The sequence below is a fragment of the Alexandromys fortis genome, unplaced genomic scaffold, assembly GCF_014885135.2.
Source record: "Alexandromys fortis isolate MF-2015 unplaced genomic scaffold, M_Fortis_MF-2015_v1.1 scaffold_1, whole genome shotgun sequence".
Lineage (NCBI taxonomy): Eukaryota > Metazoa > Chordata > Mammalia > Rodentia > Cricetidae > Alexandromys > Alexandromys fortis.
This window is the reverse complement of record NW_026067927.1, coordinates 3,274,535-3,289,659: the sequence shown is the minus strand read 5'-3', so window position 1 is coordinate 3,289,659 and position 15,125 is coordinate 3,274,535. Positions and strand designations below refer to the sequence as shown.

Here is a 15,125-nt window from a genome sequence, read left to right as displayed (position 1 = left end):
AACAAAACAATGAACAAATTTAAAATATAAAATAAACCAGGAAACTGTACGTCAGCTAGAAAGGCTAAAGCAAAGGACTGTAAGCTCAAGGCTAATCCGGGCTATAAAAAAGAGCCCTTCTCTCAAAAATCAAAACAAAAAAACAACAGATCTTCCCTAATATCTAAAGCTCTTTGAAAGAAAGAAACTTGGGCATGTTAGGTCAGCTTTTCTAAGATTTATTTTTATTTTTATTCACTGATGTGTGCACAAATGCCACGTATACACCAGTGCTCAGGAAGGTTGCTGGATCTCCTGGAGCTAGATTCACAGGCCACTTGACATGGCTGCTGGGAAGCAAACCCAGGTCCTCTAGAGGGGCAACCATGCTTTTAACCTCTAAGCCATCTCTCCAGCCCAGTGTGGAATAATCATTCTGTATTCTGTGAACATGTACTACTCTCATTATTAATAAAAAAAACTGGCTGATAGCTGGGCAGGAAGAAACTGGGTGAGATGGTCTGACAGGAGAGAATGCTGAGAGGAAAAAGGGCAGAGTCTGAGGAGTCGCCAGCAGAAGCAGGGAGAAGCAAGATGAGCCACACTGAGCAAAGGTACCAAGCCCTATGGAAAAGCATGGATAAGAAATATGGGTTAATTTAAATGTAAGGGTTAGCTAGTGACAATCCTGAGCTGTTGACTGACCATGTATAATTAATATTAAGTCTTCATGTCAGTTATTTGGGAGAGGCTCCCAGGACAAGAAAACTTTGCCTGCACCAGGTGTATATTTTTGTTTTTGGAAGTCTTGCTTTTGTGCCTTTCAATTCAAGAAACAGAAAATGTGCCTCCATGCCTACGTTTATCAGATTACCATTTTTGTACTGTGATTTGGTACCCCAAAATGTCGCCAATGAAGTATGTTTTTACCTTGAGTAAGAAGTTAGAAAGTCAGAGCAAATGAGACCCAAGATGATGATGATGGGGATGAAAGAGGAGGAAGGGAGGCTGCTGCTGCTAAGGCATCCGAGCCCACACATAATACCTATGAGTGTAAGTCAAGATTTTCAATCACAATCTAACAGTTTTCTCAGAGAAAAAACTATGCCTAACTGTATTCTGGCAAAAATGATAGAATAAATTATGCTAATTCAGACAATTCTTCCCTGTAGACTATTAATTCCTTTGGGTCAACTAGGACACCATCCCTCAGGCTTCCCTTCTAAGCTGACATATCTGACATCTCTCTCCTCACAGTCTTTCTTCAGTGCTTCTCGCCTGGTAGCACATCAGGATCACCTACAAAGACTTCTTCCCAAAGACCTAATTTGATTACTCCTGGGCAAAGAAAAATATTAGTATAACACTCTCCCTCCTTTTGCACCAGTTCTACTGATACGAATTTGCTTACTGCAAAACTCATCAGTTAGTTTATGTACAATTTAGTAATTTAAATATCTTCATATAGAAGTATATGACCATCACCATCAGCAATTTTAGAATATTTTCAACATCCCCAAAAGAAGGCCCTATCATGAGAAATGCTTCCCTTTTCACCTGTGAGACCTTGACAACACATGTAAATGGAAAAATATTATAGTCTTTTATGACTGGTGTCTTTCTCTTAGTGAAATGTTTTTGAGTGTCATCTACCCAGGGTATATATTAAGAATTCATTGTATTTTATACTATACCGCATTTTATGTATCCATTTATTCAATCAGTGGGCATTTGGGCTGCTTCTAAGGTTCTCACTCTCGTGAAAAATGTGGCTCAGAACACCTACACACAGGTTTTGCCTGAATGTTTATATTTCTCTTAGATATAGACCTTGGAACAGAGCTGTTGGATTAAATAAGAATTTTGTGAGGAACTTGGACCATTTTCAAAAGTAGCTTCACCATTCTGTACCCCCACCAGGAATACACAATTTCCACATCCTCACCAACACTTCCTTTAAGACTATATTATCCTAGTCAGTCTCTCTTTTCTGGCTGTTTTTTTTTTAAAGTGATTAGAACACAAAATTAAAATATTGAATTTCTTTGTACCTATCACTCAGCTTCAACAATCCACAGATATGATCAATCCTATCCCACTTGTTCTACCTATTTTCCTCTACCACTCAGATTATTTTGAAATAGATTATGGTAGATTGAAGATACTTTCCAATTGTTTCATAATTTGAAAATCTGTGTTCATCTGAAAGAGTGCCAAATAAGACCTTGTAGATGACTGGGATGCTTTCTAAATCTTTTTTTCTTTATAGCTTTTCCCCTCTATCTCATTTTTTTTCCCTTCTAATATCTTTGTGGAAGAGTTTGGATGTGCCCTGTAAAACAATGTAACTCAGATTTAATTATACTTATGAATCACCTGATTTGTTAAAATGCTGGTTTTGATTCAACAGCTCTGGGATAGAGTCAAAAAATCGTGTGGTTGTCACTTATAATTACTGATATAAAGATAAATTCAAAGCAAGTGCTAGAGGTTTGATCAGATGCAGGAGCCACTGTTTTGTTGCTGCTATTTGTTCTGGTCACACTTCCATCAAGAGCTATGGACTACCATACACATAATTATTTTTGAGGCAGTTAGTAGCTGCTGGCTTCTTTCGGCAATTGTGGCTTTCATTTATTAAAACCTCCTGGAATTTTATCAGCTGAAATGAATGCAAATGCTGACGAATGACGCAGTTTTAAGTAAGGCTTTCATCATCACTGTAGTGCAAGCCCAATCTTTCTCAAGAGCTTGGCTTTGTACCTTTCTCGTGAGGCAGTCTTTCCAACTACCAGGATTATAGCTTGGGGAACTGTAGATTTCAAGGTTTCAACTTTTGAGATTACAGCATTCTGGACCAAGCCCTTCAACAGTATGACCGACCCATCTGGCTCCCCAACAATCCCAGTACTCACTTGGTGAGTATAACTATATGGAATACCATGTCTCCTGTTTTTAGGGATCTGGCGGGGGGGACCTCCTTCGTGATAGTCATTTCCCTGACTGTCTTAACCATGTTCAATTTAGACAAAGCTTAAGTATTTTCAAAGCATTTCCTTTTTTAAAGTCAGCAAATATGTACTCTTTTTGGTTGTGAGCCTAGTCTTTAACGGCTCAGCCATCTCTCCAGCTCGTATCATTTACTCTTTAAAAAAGAGCTTGTGATATAATTTTCTTACTATACAATCCATCCATTAACAGTGTAATATTCAGTGGAAACTTTTAAAGTATACTCAGGGTTATTCAACCATCACTATAATTAATTTTAGAACATTTTCATTGCTGCTAAAAGAAAATCTCTACTCATCAGTAATCAGTTCCCATTTCCCCATTCACTACCCCCTAAATATGGCAGCCCTCATTTATTTTTCTTTTCCTGCAGATTTGCCTATTCTGGACATCACTCAAACACAATCATACAATATGTAATCTTTTGTAACCAGTTTCTTTTACTTATACTCTTAGGGTTATCCGTGTAGAGCATATGTTAAATCATTAAGCATAAGCATACCTAATGCCCTTTTCTTGCCAAATCAGATCCCATTACACGGTTATGCCACATTCTGTGCATCTATTTATCAGTTGGCCGACACCTGCCATTAAAATTCATGTACAAGTTTTGTGTAGACACATTTACATCTCTTGGATTTATACCTAAAAACAGAATCACTGGGTTATGTGGTAACAACTCTGAACTATCTTCCAAAGAGGCAACCTACCAACAGTGCATGAAGAAAGACTCACCCAGATTCTTTCAACTTTCGGCACATTCTCACCAACACTATTACAAGTACTTTTGGTTAGAACCATCCTGGTAGGTACGAAGCGGTATCACACTGTATCTGACATGTACTTCTCTGGTAACTAATGACACTTATTGGACAATGATCTTATGCCATCGTAAAATTAAGCTGTCTTTTTATGAACAAATTCTAAAAGACTAAAAAGAAATAAAACATGGGCCAGTGAGTTGTTATAGAATATTATTTTAAGATGTGTTCCATTTGTTTAACGATGCAAAGATGTGCTGCATCTCTTATGCTGCATTTGTTTAACTGTGTGAAGCTGTGTTACTTTGCCTGCCTAAAACAGCTGACTGGTCTAAGAAAGAGTTTAACAAACAATAGCCAGGCAGGAGAAAGGATAGGCGGAGAGAATAAAGAAGAGGAGCGAGAGAAGGGGACTCAAGGGGCCAGCCACCCAGCCACACAACCAGCTATAGAATAAGAAGTGAAGAAAGGGATACAGAATAGAGAAAGATAAAAGCCCAGATTGAAAAGATAGACAGGATAATTTAAGTTAAGAAAAGCTGGCTAGTATTAAGTCAAGCTAAGGCTGGGCCTTTTTTTTTTTTTTTTTTTTTTTGGTTTTTCAAGACAGGGTTTCTAGGTAGCTTTGGAGCCTGTCCTGGAACTTCTTCTTGTAGACCAAGTTGGCCTCGAACTCACAAAGATCTGCCTGCCTCTGACTCCCGAGTGCTGAGATTAAAGGAACTGTCTACCACTCTGAGAATAGCTTGAGCAAAGGAGACCCCAGAATCCACCCCAACAGTCACACACTTCTTCCAACAAGGCCCCATCTACTTCAACAAAGCCAGACCTCCTAATAGTGCCACTCCCTGGGGGGGCCTGTTTCTTTAAAACCACCACAAAGTTACTCAGCGTAATAGAAAATGTTTTCCCCTAAAACATATTTCTTTCTTGACAGTTGCATTTGACGCACAAATGTTTCATTTTGATAAAACTGAACTGATCTTTTTTTTTCTTCTGATATATCCTATTGGCCTAATATCCTAGATGGCTCTGCCAAATCTAAGGCCAAGAATATTTGTTGGTTTGCTTTTGAAGCCCAGGTAGTCCTGACTGATCTTGAACTTGTGCAGACAAGGATGACCTTGAATTTCTGAATCTCATGCCTCCACACTCTAGAGTGCTAATATTATAGGCATGTCTTAGTCATAACTAAGTTCTACTGCTGTGAAGAGGCACCATGACCAGGCAACTTATAAAAGGAAGCATTTAACTGGGGGCTTTCTTACAGTTTCAGGTCAGTCCATGGCCATCATGGTGAAGAGCGTAGCAGCAGACATGGAGTCATGGCGCTGAAGCAACAGTGGAGAGCTTACATCCAGATCTGTAGGCAGCAACAATGGAAGACTGGACCTGGTGTGAGTCCACCCCCAGTGACACCTCCTAATTCTTCCTAAACAGTCCAACTGAGAACTATGCATTCAAATATGTGAGCCTATGGGGGCCGTTCTCATTCAAGTCACATGGCCACAACATTTAAGTGAGCAAGGGACTAAGCCCAGGGCCTTGTGCATGCTAGGCAAGCACTCTACCCAGTGAGCTACATCCATATCTCTTGAGGCCAGGAAAACTTATACCCATATTTTCTTCTAAGAATTTTATAATTTTAGTTCTTATATTTACACCTACAGTCTGGCTAGAATTAGTGCTTGTGTGTAGAATGAGATAAGGGCCAACTTTATTCCTTTACATATAGACATCCAGTTACCCCAACCTCATTTGTTGAAAAAGACTACTCTTTTCTTGTTCAACAGTATCAACACCTTTATTGGGGGGAAAAATCATACATAATCAAATAAACTTTTTAGACATGCAATTCTAGAATTATAGCTGTTATGTTTTAATAAGAGTAAAGGAAAAACCCAAAATTCTTAGAGCTGTTTTAAGATTATAGATACTACATACTACTGACATTTTTAGATTTATGTTTATAAGGGTTTTGTGTGCTTGTATGTATGTGCATCACATGAGTGCCTGTTGCATCTAAAGGCCAAATTAGGGTGGGAGAAAACCTGGACCTGGAGTTACAGACAGTTATGAGTCACCATGTAGGTACTAGGAACTGAACCCAAGTCCTCAGGAAGAACACAACCACTATATTTCAACAATCTATTTATCCATCCTCATGTCACATAATCTTGATTAGTGTGTTTTTTGTTTATAAACACAGGGTCATATTACAAATCCCAGGTTGGTCTTGGAACTCACTATGTAAGGCAGGAAGACCATGAACTCACTATCCCGCCTAAGAGATTATAGATATGGATGACCACACCTGGCAATTTATTGTGGCTTTCTAGTAAGTTTCGAAATTTAAGCGTCAGTCTTTTTTTTTCTGTCTTTTTGGGGACTGGAGAAATGGCTCTGTGGGTAAGAGCTCATTCTTCTAGAGTGGGAGCCGAGAGCCTCAGTTTCTTCACTTGTAATTTAGGAGTAGTAAAGATTATGTAGTTGGCCGGGCGGTGGTGGCGCACGCCTTTAATCCCAGCACTGGGGAGGCAGAGGCAGGCGGATTTCTGTGAGTTCGAGACCAGCCTGGTCTACAGGGTTTGTTCCAGGACAGGCTCCAAAGCCACAGAGAAATCCTGTCTCGAAAAACCAAAAAAAAAAAAAAAAAAAAAAAAAGAATACAGTTTGTGTGCTGTTATTTCGGGGCATAAACTACCGGGGTCCGGGCGGGAACGCAGCCCACCACCTCCTCATTACAGGTCTACTTTCGCTGAAAAACGTGGGGAGACAAATGATGAAGGACACTCACTGACACTGATAATATTCTGTATTTTAATGGAAATATACAAGTAGGTGTTCATTTACTCGATTACTCTCACGTGGAGTTAGTAAAATTATATTGTAAGAAACAGACAGCAAACATTTCAGTTTGCAGACCATTTAATCTATTGCAATCACTCAGCTCTGCTCTGCAAAAAAATCACACAGTCAATATATAAAACAAGCAAGGCCATGTTCCAGTAAGATGTAACAGGTAGCAGGCTCATGGGCCACAGTCTGCAAACCCTGCTTTATATACCCCAGGCATACTCTAAAACTCCACAATTTTAAAAGATCAAGAACACACATACAAAAATGGCACCAAATCTGTTCCTTAGAGCTGGAAGTACTGGCACACACCTGTAATCCCAGCTACTCAGAAGGCCGAGGCAGGAGAGTAGTGTGTTGTAGGCCAGTTGGAAATTATAAGATTTAATTAAAAAAAGACTGTTCCTTTAGAAATAAAAATGCATGTGGTGCAAGCAAAACACCCATACACATATAATATTTTTTTAAAAAATTAAAAAAAAATCACAGAACTCAGGTCAGACTTAAATCTACAATCCAAACTAAGACCTTAAAGACAGAATTTTCTTTCAAAACTTAATTCATGTAACAACAACAAAAAAAAATCCTACTCAGTTCTCTGTTCTGCCCTCATCCAGCAGGCACTAAAATATTCACATCATACTTTGTGTCCCTGCCTATCAAGAAGATGGAAAAATACAGTCATCAGCCCTCTGGTTTCTTTTTAAGCTCCTGCCCCACCCTATATCCATTCTTTCAATGTTCCAACTCCCTCCTCCCAAAAATAATGGATATAAGGTAGAAGAGACAAGGAAGAATGGAAATTTACAAGAAAGAGAATAGAAGTGATAATTGTTACCAAGAAAACATTTTCCCTTTTTGCTCTTAATGGGCTGTAAGGCTGATGCAATTAAATTATAACTATAGCAACTCAGCGGGTATCCATGGGCTTTTGCTCCTGTAGCATCTTTGCACAAGCAGAGGCTGCCTGCTTAAATTAGGGCAACTGCAAGCAGTCAGGAACAGAAGTTTGGAGCTTACCAGGAAGGCAAGTTAGGAGAAATATCTACAGGCTGGTTGGTTGCTGGAAGTTCAGGGTAGGTTAGCTATGAGCAGCATTTTGCTACAAGGCTAGATAGTTCAAAAAAACAACACACACACACAAGCACAAAAACATTGCCACAGTTCATCTGACATGTGTTTGTTAATGTCAACAGAATCAAGTTCAAAAAACAAACACAAACACCAAAAAAACTGCCACAGTTCATCTGACTTGTCTTTATTAATGTCAACAGAATCAAAACTAGTATTTTAAAAAATAATACTCTAGAGAAGGCTACAGAACGTACACAGCATACTACTGACTCCAAAGAGCAACCAGACTCTCAGTTCTCAGATAGGAAAGGAACACAGCCTTCCATTTACTAAATACCTAAGACAATGCCTCTCATTAGCACCAGTCTTTCTCAGGTTCACAGAATGAGAACTAAACCGACATTTCCCTGAATTATACATAATCTTTGCGACTTTCTGAACCTGCCAAAAGCTCACTACGAATACCCTCTTCAACCTTCTCTCTCCAAGCCCCTTCAAGAAATACAGAAATTCTGGACTCAGTCTCACTGGGTTTGAATCTTGGCTCACCACTCACCTGCTGTGTATGTAACCTAAGCAAGTTACCAGCCCTCTCTGAACCTTTGCTGTTCAACTATAATATAGGGATCAGTCTTGATGCAAAGACTTAATGTGTAAGGAAGTTTCTAAGACACAATCAATAACCATTAAATCACATTTCTCAAAGAAAGCATTTGGTTTTGAATTTTCATTGGGTTTTTGTTTTGCCCAACCAGGACCCTCTGCACACTCCATCATCCTATCCTGCTATGCTGTATGACCCCGCCAGTCAGCATTTTTCCTCCAACTTTTGTTCTCCTGGGGGTTGCCCACCTTCCTGCTGTACAATCAGCTGAAGGCCTTTCAGAGGCAGCCCTGGGGTCACTGGCAACGAGCAGACAGAATCATTCCTCACTTGATGGCTTCTCCTCACTGACCATTCATCAATTTTTCCAATCACCCTTGAAAACTGTTCAGAGCTGAGTGCTTTCTGGCTTTATGCAGCACTTCCGTGCACGGCCCACATCTAACACACTCGAAGAGGCTATTTATGGCTCAAAAGCCATGGACCCAAGCAGGAACTACTGAGAGCATTTTATACAGAAAACTCTTCCAGCCACTTCACCTTTACACCTCTGCAGATAATATGGGCTCTCGTGCAGTTTTGTGGCTGGAACTCTAAAACCCGAGAGAGGCAAGGAAATGAAGCAAGGTTTGATAACCTGCTATACACTCTCTGAGTTCCTGACTCAGAGAGTCAGTTGTGACTGCCATAGAAGAAACTGTTCCTGCCCCCAAACTACCCAGCCAACAGCATCTCCCCACCAATACTCACGCCTTGACATCTGCTGTCTCCTGGGATGTGCGTGTGAGGGTACGGGAACGCAGGCGCTCACCCGCTTGCTGGATCTCCTGTAAATTCCGTTCCACGTGTGGAAGCTCAGAGATACCTTCGGTCTCAGCAGCAAGCTGTTCAGCCTGCTGAAGGAGCTCACCAAACCCTTCAGTATCCATTGGAGATGCAGGTGCTACATGAAAGAAAAAAGAGCTACGTCAAGGAGAAGAGAGGTTTCCATCGCTGCTTCAATCTGTTACAAGATTAATAAACCTCCAGGACTTTTTGTAAACTGAAAGGGACACAGTTCATCAACAACAGAAGGTGTTCCTGAATACAGCCCAAGAACAGGCCTGACAGAAAATGAGTCAGACTGCAGAACAGATCATTTCTGTGCATACTGATTTCACCAGCAGGTCAAAGACAATCCATATTAAGCCACAGGCCAGAGTTCCTGCCTCCTCCTGCAAATCCAAAGCAGGTAAGGAAATGAGTATCATTGCAGCAAGTTCCAGAAAGCCTAAAGAACAATCCCTCTATACTTCCAATCTCTCCATTTATCTTGAGGGAAGAAGGCCTCATTAAGAAGGAATTGCTACAGCCTAAGGCCTTATGTCATAGGATTTTCATGGTAACTCCAAGCCATGGAAACTCAGATATAAACCCAGCACACACCCTGCAATGATTTGGCTGACCTGAGACCAGAGGAATGCCATGTATCTTCTAACTCAGCCTCACTTTATTCTGACACAACCATGTCTTCATTAACATACAAGATATTCTTTTATTATTCATGCCTGGTCTTCATTTACCTCACAAGGTGACTGAAGGCCTCATTCCGTAGGACATCTTACTTGTTACTGCAGCTACTAACTTTAGAGTAAGCATAAATGACAAAGCCACCTGCTTCTCTAAACCAATGGAAAGTGCTGTCAAGAGTGTTGCTCCACGGCTTCAGAAGATGGCTGAACGGGTGGGGTGCATTTGCTATTGCGATCAGCTTTCAATTCCTGAGACCCACATGGTGGAAAGAGGGAACTGACTCCAAAAACAACCCCTGCAAGTTTTCCTCTGCCCTCCACACGTGGTGTGTTATGACTCCACACATACATACAAACACACATACACATACAGCTGATCAGCAGCTGGTTAAGAGCACTGGCTGCCCAGGACCCACATGTCAGCTCTAAACCAACTCTAACTCCAGTTTCAGGGGATCCGAGACCCTCTTCTGGCCTGAAGGAACTGCATACATATAGTGCACAGACATACATGCAGGCAAAACATACACATAAAAAAAAATCGTTTAAGAAAGTGCTGCTATTTGCCATGCATGGTGCCCACCTTTAATCCCAGCACTCAGAAGGTAGAGGCAGGTGGATCTCTGAATTCAAGGCCAGTCTGGTCTACAAAGTGAGCTTCAATACAGCCACGGCTGTTAACACAGAGAAACCCGTCTTGAAAAAACAATGACTTATTTTGACGTGTGTGTTTGTGTATCTATGTGAGTGTTTACCATGTGGGTATGGGTGCCCACAGAGGCTAGATGAGGGCTTTGGATCCCCTGGGGAATGAGTTACAGGGGTTGTGAGATGCATGCTGAGATTTTCCAAACTTGATTCCTCAGGTAAAGCAGTTTTTGAGACGAGCATTAAAGGACATTAAATTTAAAGGCAGGTTGCAAGGTTAAAACAAAAATAGTGCCAAGCGGTGGTGAGAAGAGACTGTGAAACCTTTAGTTCTGCCATCTTCACTCTCCCACAAGCAGTGATAGTCAGGTACAGTGAACTGTACTGTGTGTGTGTGTGTGTGTGCATAATTTTCTAGGAAGTTTAGACTTACAGTGTAAATGATTTTTGTTAAAGATTAAAGTCAACTTAGAACTTCATGAAGAAAACCAAAATGTTTTCAATATGATACTCTGAAAGAAACTATTTTGTATTTTGGGTTCTTTTTTTTTTTTTTTTTTGCTTTTGTTTTGCAAGACAGGGTTTCTTTGTGCAGCCATGTCTTTCCTGGAACTCACTCTGTAGACCAGGCTGGCTTCAAACTCAGAGATCTGCCAGTCTCTGCCTCCTGAGTGCTGAGATTAAAGGTGTGCACCGCAATGCCAGCACACAATATCCACTGGAAGTCTTAAACCAAACGCACACATAAATTTAAAAATAAATAATTCTTTTAATATTTATTTATTTATTATGTATAATATTCTGTCTGTGTGTATGCCTGCAGGCCAGAAGAGGGCACCAGACCCCATTACAGATGGTTGTGAGCCACCATGTGGTTGCTGGGAATTGAACTCAGGACCTTTGGAAGAGCAAGCAATGCTCTTAACCTCTGAGCCATCTCTCCAGCTCCCTAAATAATTCTTTAAAAACACTAGCCAGGCAGTAGTGGCACACACCTTTAATTTTAAATTAATTTTTAAAAAAACAGGAACATAAAGGAAATGCCTGGCATGTCCACATTATCTCTGTGGGAAAGGCAAAGGCCTGGGAGGATTGTTCTTGGTTCTTTTCACATAACCAAGATGGTAAGACACAACACCAGGTACATTCCACCATGGTACTTGTCTTTGCATAAGCTAACTGTAAACATCACCTTATGTTGTGCTTGCTTTAATAATAAAAATAAGAAATGCTTTGTTTACACTACTCCAGGCTCAAAGGTCTGGGGTCTCCTAGTACCCCACTCAGATCCTTCGAACCTCAAGACTTAGTCTTGTTGACCACAGGGTGGGTCAACAGATGATGAGAAAATAACTGAAGTTCATAATTTCTCACGCTGGCTTGCATTGCATTCACCTGCCATTCAATCTCTAAACAATGTATGCACCATGGGGCACATCAACATTCTTAAAAGAGGTGGATGCAAGTACATGTGGTTTGAATGTGAAATGCTCCCAACAGAGATGTGTCTGAACACTTGGTCGTGGGTAGTGGTGCTTATTAGAGCACATTGTGGCACTTCAGCAGGTAAAGATCAGCCTCAGTCTATTCACTCAAGCCCTGGCTTGTGACTGCAAAGTTCCTGATAGCATGCCTTCCCTGGCATGATGGGATGCAGCTCTCAGCCAATGTCTCAGTTAGGGCTTCTACTGCAGAGACGAAGCACCATGACCAAAGCAAGTTGGGGAGGAAAGGGTTTATTTGGCTTACACTTCTACATCACTGTTCATCATTAAAGGAAGCCAGGACAGGAACCCAAACAGGTCAGGAACCTGGAGGCAGGAGCTGATGTAGAAGCTGTGGAGGGGTGCTGCTTACTGGCTTGCTCTCTCTGGCTTGCTTATCCTGCTTTCTTATAGAACTCAGCAACCAGTCCAGGTATAGTAGCACCCACAGTGGGCTGGGCCCTCCCCATCCCCCGTCCATCACTAATTAAGAAAATGCCTACACAGCTCATAACCATCTGTAACTCCAGTTCCAGGGATATAACACCCTCTTCTAGTCACCTCTCCACCAGCACCAGGCATACACATGGTGCACAGACATACATGTAAGCTAAACATCTATAAAATAAAATATAAAATGAATGAATGAATGTTTTTAAGGTATATGATGCATTTTTTCAAATACAGACATTTAGCATCAGCTAGGTGGCTCAGCCCTTGCAATGTAAACCTGAAGATCCAATCTAGATCCTCTGTGGAATGAGTGAAACAACTGCCGCCTCGAATCAATGTGATACGGAAGATCTCTCACAGACATGCCCACTAGTCTGTCTCCTACATGATTTTAGATCCTGTCAATTTGGTAATCAATAGAAACTATGTATTCGTCAGAGCAATATCTAGAAATATATTGTTAAAGAAATACTCAGCAGCCAGAATAAAGAGAAATATTCAGTGGCATCAAGATTTATGTGCTAAACTATCACTATCATTTTATTTTAATGTGTGAAAAATTAAGTGATCTAGTATCTAATAAGACTGATGGTTAAGTAAAAAGAGAAAAGGAAAGGAAAGGAAAGGAAAGGAAAGGAAAGGAAAGGAAAGGAAAGGAAAGGAAAGGAAAGGAAAGGAAAGGAAAGGAAAGAAAAGAAAAGAAAAGGCCTTCAGCTGGATCTTATGGAGGCGTTTTCCAAATTGAGACTCCCTCCCCCCTGATGACTCTAGCTTGTGGCAAACTGACATACCCAGCCGGGCACAGAATGAACTCTCTCCTTTAAACTATCTCTTGCCAAGTTATTTGGTCACAGCAAGCAGAAAATTAAGTAAAACTGCCATACAATGCATATATGGTAAAATGAAGTCATTATATAAAGAGAGTGAAAATAGTTCAGTTATTTCAATTCAATTCAGGTGCAGTAAAACATGGAGTTTTAATTATGAAAGAACATGGTCATTTCCATATTTTCTCAAAGTAACCACGTTAAATAATCAAATCAGAAAAGAGCAGATATCTAAATATTCAAACTACTGAGCACTTCTAAACCATTCTAAGTCAGTGTCCTCATAAAATGGTACCTTTAGCAGTCTTCTAAGTGGCCTCAATCTTGGTCTCAAGATATTTCTGCTTGTTGTATAAAAACGTTCTCACCTGTTTCTAGTACTACTAGCTTACTGGTTTCTCTCCTTTTGCTTTTAAGTCCCATCCACAAGCAAAATACTCCTTTTCACCTACCGGGCATTATGACAACTCCCAAACTGAGGATTCACCGAGTTCTTTAAAGACTACTACATGGAGCACGGCTGGCATATGCCTATAATCTAAGCATTTGGAGGCAGGAGGATGAGGAATCCAAAGCACCCTTGGCTATTGATCACCAACTTGAAAGGATGTATAGTCATCTAGGATGCAAGTTTCAGGACACACCTGGGAGGGATCATCTGGATTAGGTTAGTGTCTGGGTATTTCAGAGACGAACTATCTACAGTGGGTTAACTGAGGCAGCCAGACCCAACCTAAATATGGGTGGTACATCTCCATGGCCTGAGATCCTGTACTAAGTGAAAAGGAGAAAGCCAGTGAAACACAAGTATTCATTCTTCTTCCTGACTGCAGATGCAGTGACCAGCCCTCAGCTCCTGCCATCATGGCTTCTCCACCAAACTGAGAGCCCGGAGAAACCTTCTCCCTCATATTGCTTTCGTCAGAGTACTGTGCCACAGCAACCAGAAACGTAATATAGCTACAGTTTGCGGCCAACCTGGACTACATAACATTCTCAAAAGCAAAAAGGACCATTGGATCATCCCAGAAATAGATACTATTCAGTAGCTCTGTTTTGAACCTGTTCTTCCCAGAACACATTCCACAGAGACCAAAGTCTTCAGAACCTCCAAAGTGAGAAGAAACAAAGGGAAGCGTAAAAGACCTCAGAGCTAGCCAGCTCAAGTGTGGCTAGTCTCCTAGAAGCAAGGGAAAGGGAACGATTATCTCAGGCTTGGTAGGCCAGTCTCTGTCACTACTCAACATTGTCACTGTAGCTTGACAGCAGCCACAGAGGACATGCAAGCAAATAAGCCTATCTGCTTGCCAGTAAAACTTAATAATAGGGCTGGAAAGATGGCTCAGAGGTTAAGAGCATTGCCTGCTCTTCCAAAGGTCCTGAGTTCAATCCCCAGCAACCACATGGTGGCCCACAACCATCTGTAAAGAGGTCTAGTGCCCTCTTCTGGCTAACTGTATACATAATAAATAAATAAATATTTATTTATTAAAAAAACTTAATAATATATGTTACAGTTTGAATTTCATATTACTTTAACATGAAATGTATCCTTTTTAGAGTCTTTTCAATGATTTAAAGACATGAAAACCCTTCGCAGCTTTTCTAATCCTGGAAGTGTGTCTAAACTGGTAAGTCATGGTTTGATGCTAGTGCTAAGTACCTGGCTAAGTCACACATGCACTGGGCTCTAATAGTGTAAACAGGTGCAAATGAAGGCTGGGGATGCAACTCAGGGTAGGGCACTTCTCTAGCACACACAGTCCTGGTTCTGATTCCCAGCACTTTTAAATAAAAGATTAAATGAGGGGCTGGAGAGATAGCTCAGAGGTTAAGAACATTCACTGTTCTTCCAGAGAACTTGGGCTCAATTCTTAGTTCCCACATGGTGGCTCACAACAGCCTATAACTCCAGCCCA

The 15,125-nt window shown here is 40.8% G+C and overlaps 1 protein-coding gene across 1 annotated transcript in view; it reads right to left on the bottom strand.

Moving 5' to 3' along the window:
* The window catches only part of Nup93 (nucleoporin 93), a 96,780-nt gene that overhangs the window by 71,608 nt on the left and 10,047 nt on the right, over nt 1–15,125 (bottom strand). Inside the window, exon 2 of the mRNA XM_050144249.1 lies at nt 9,034–9,226. Within this exon, the coding sequence (XP_050000206.1) occupies nt 9,034–9,212 (179 nt within the window). The 5' untranslated portion in view covers nt 9,213–9,226. The remainder of the gene's footprint in view (nt 1–9,033; nt 9,227–15,125) is intronic.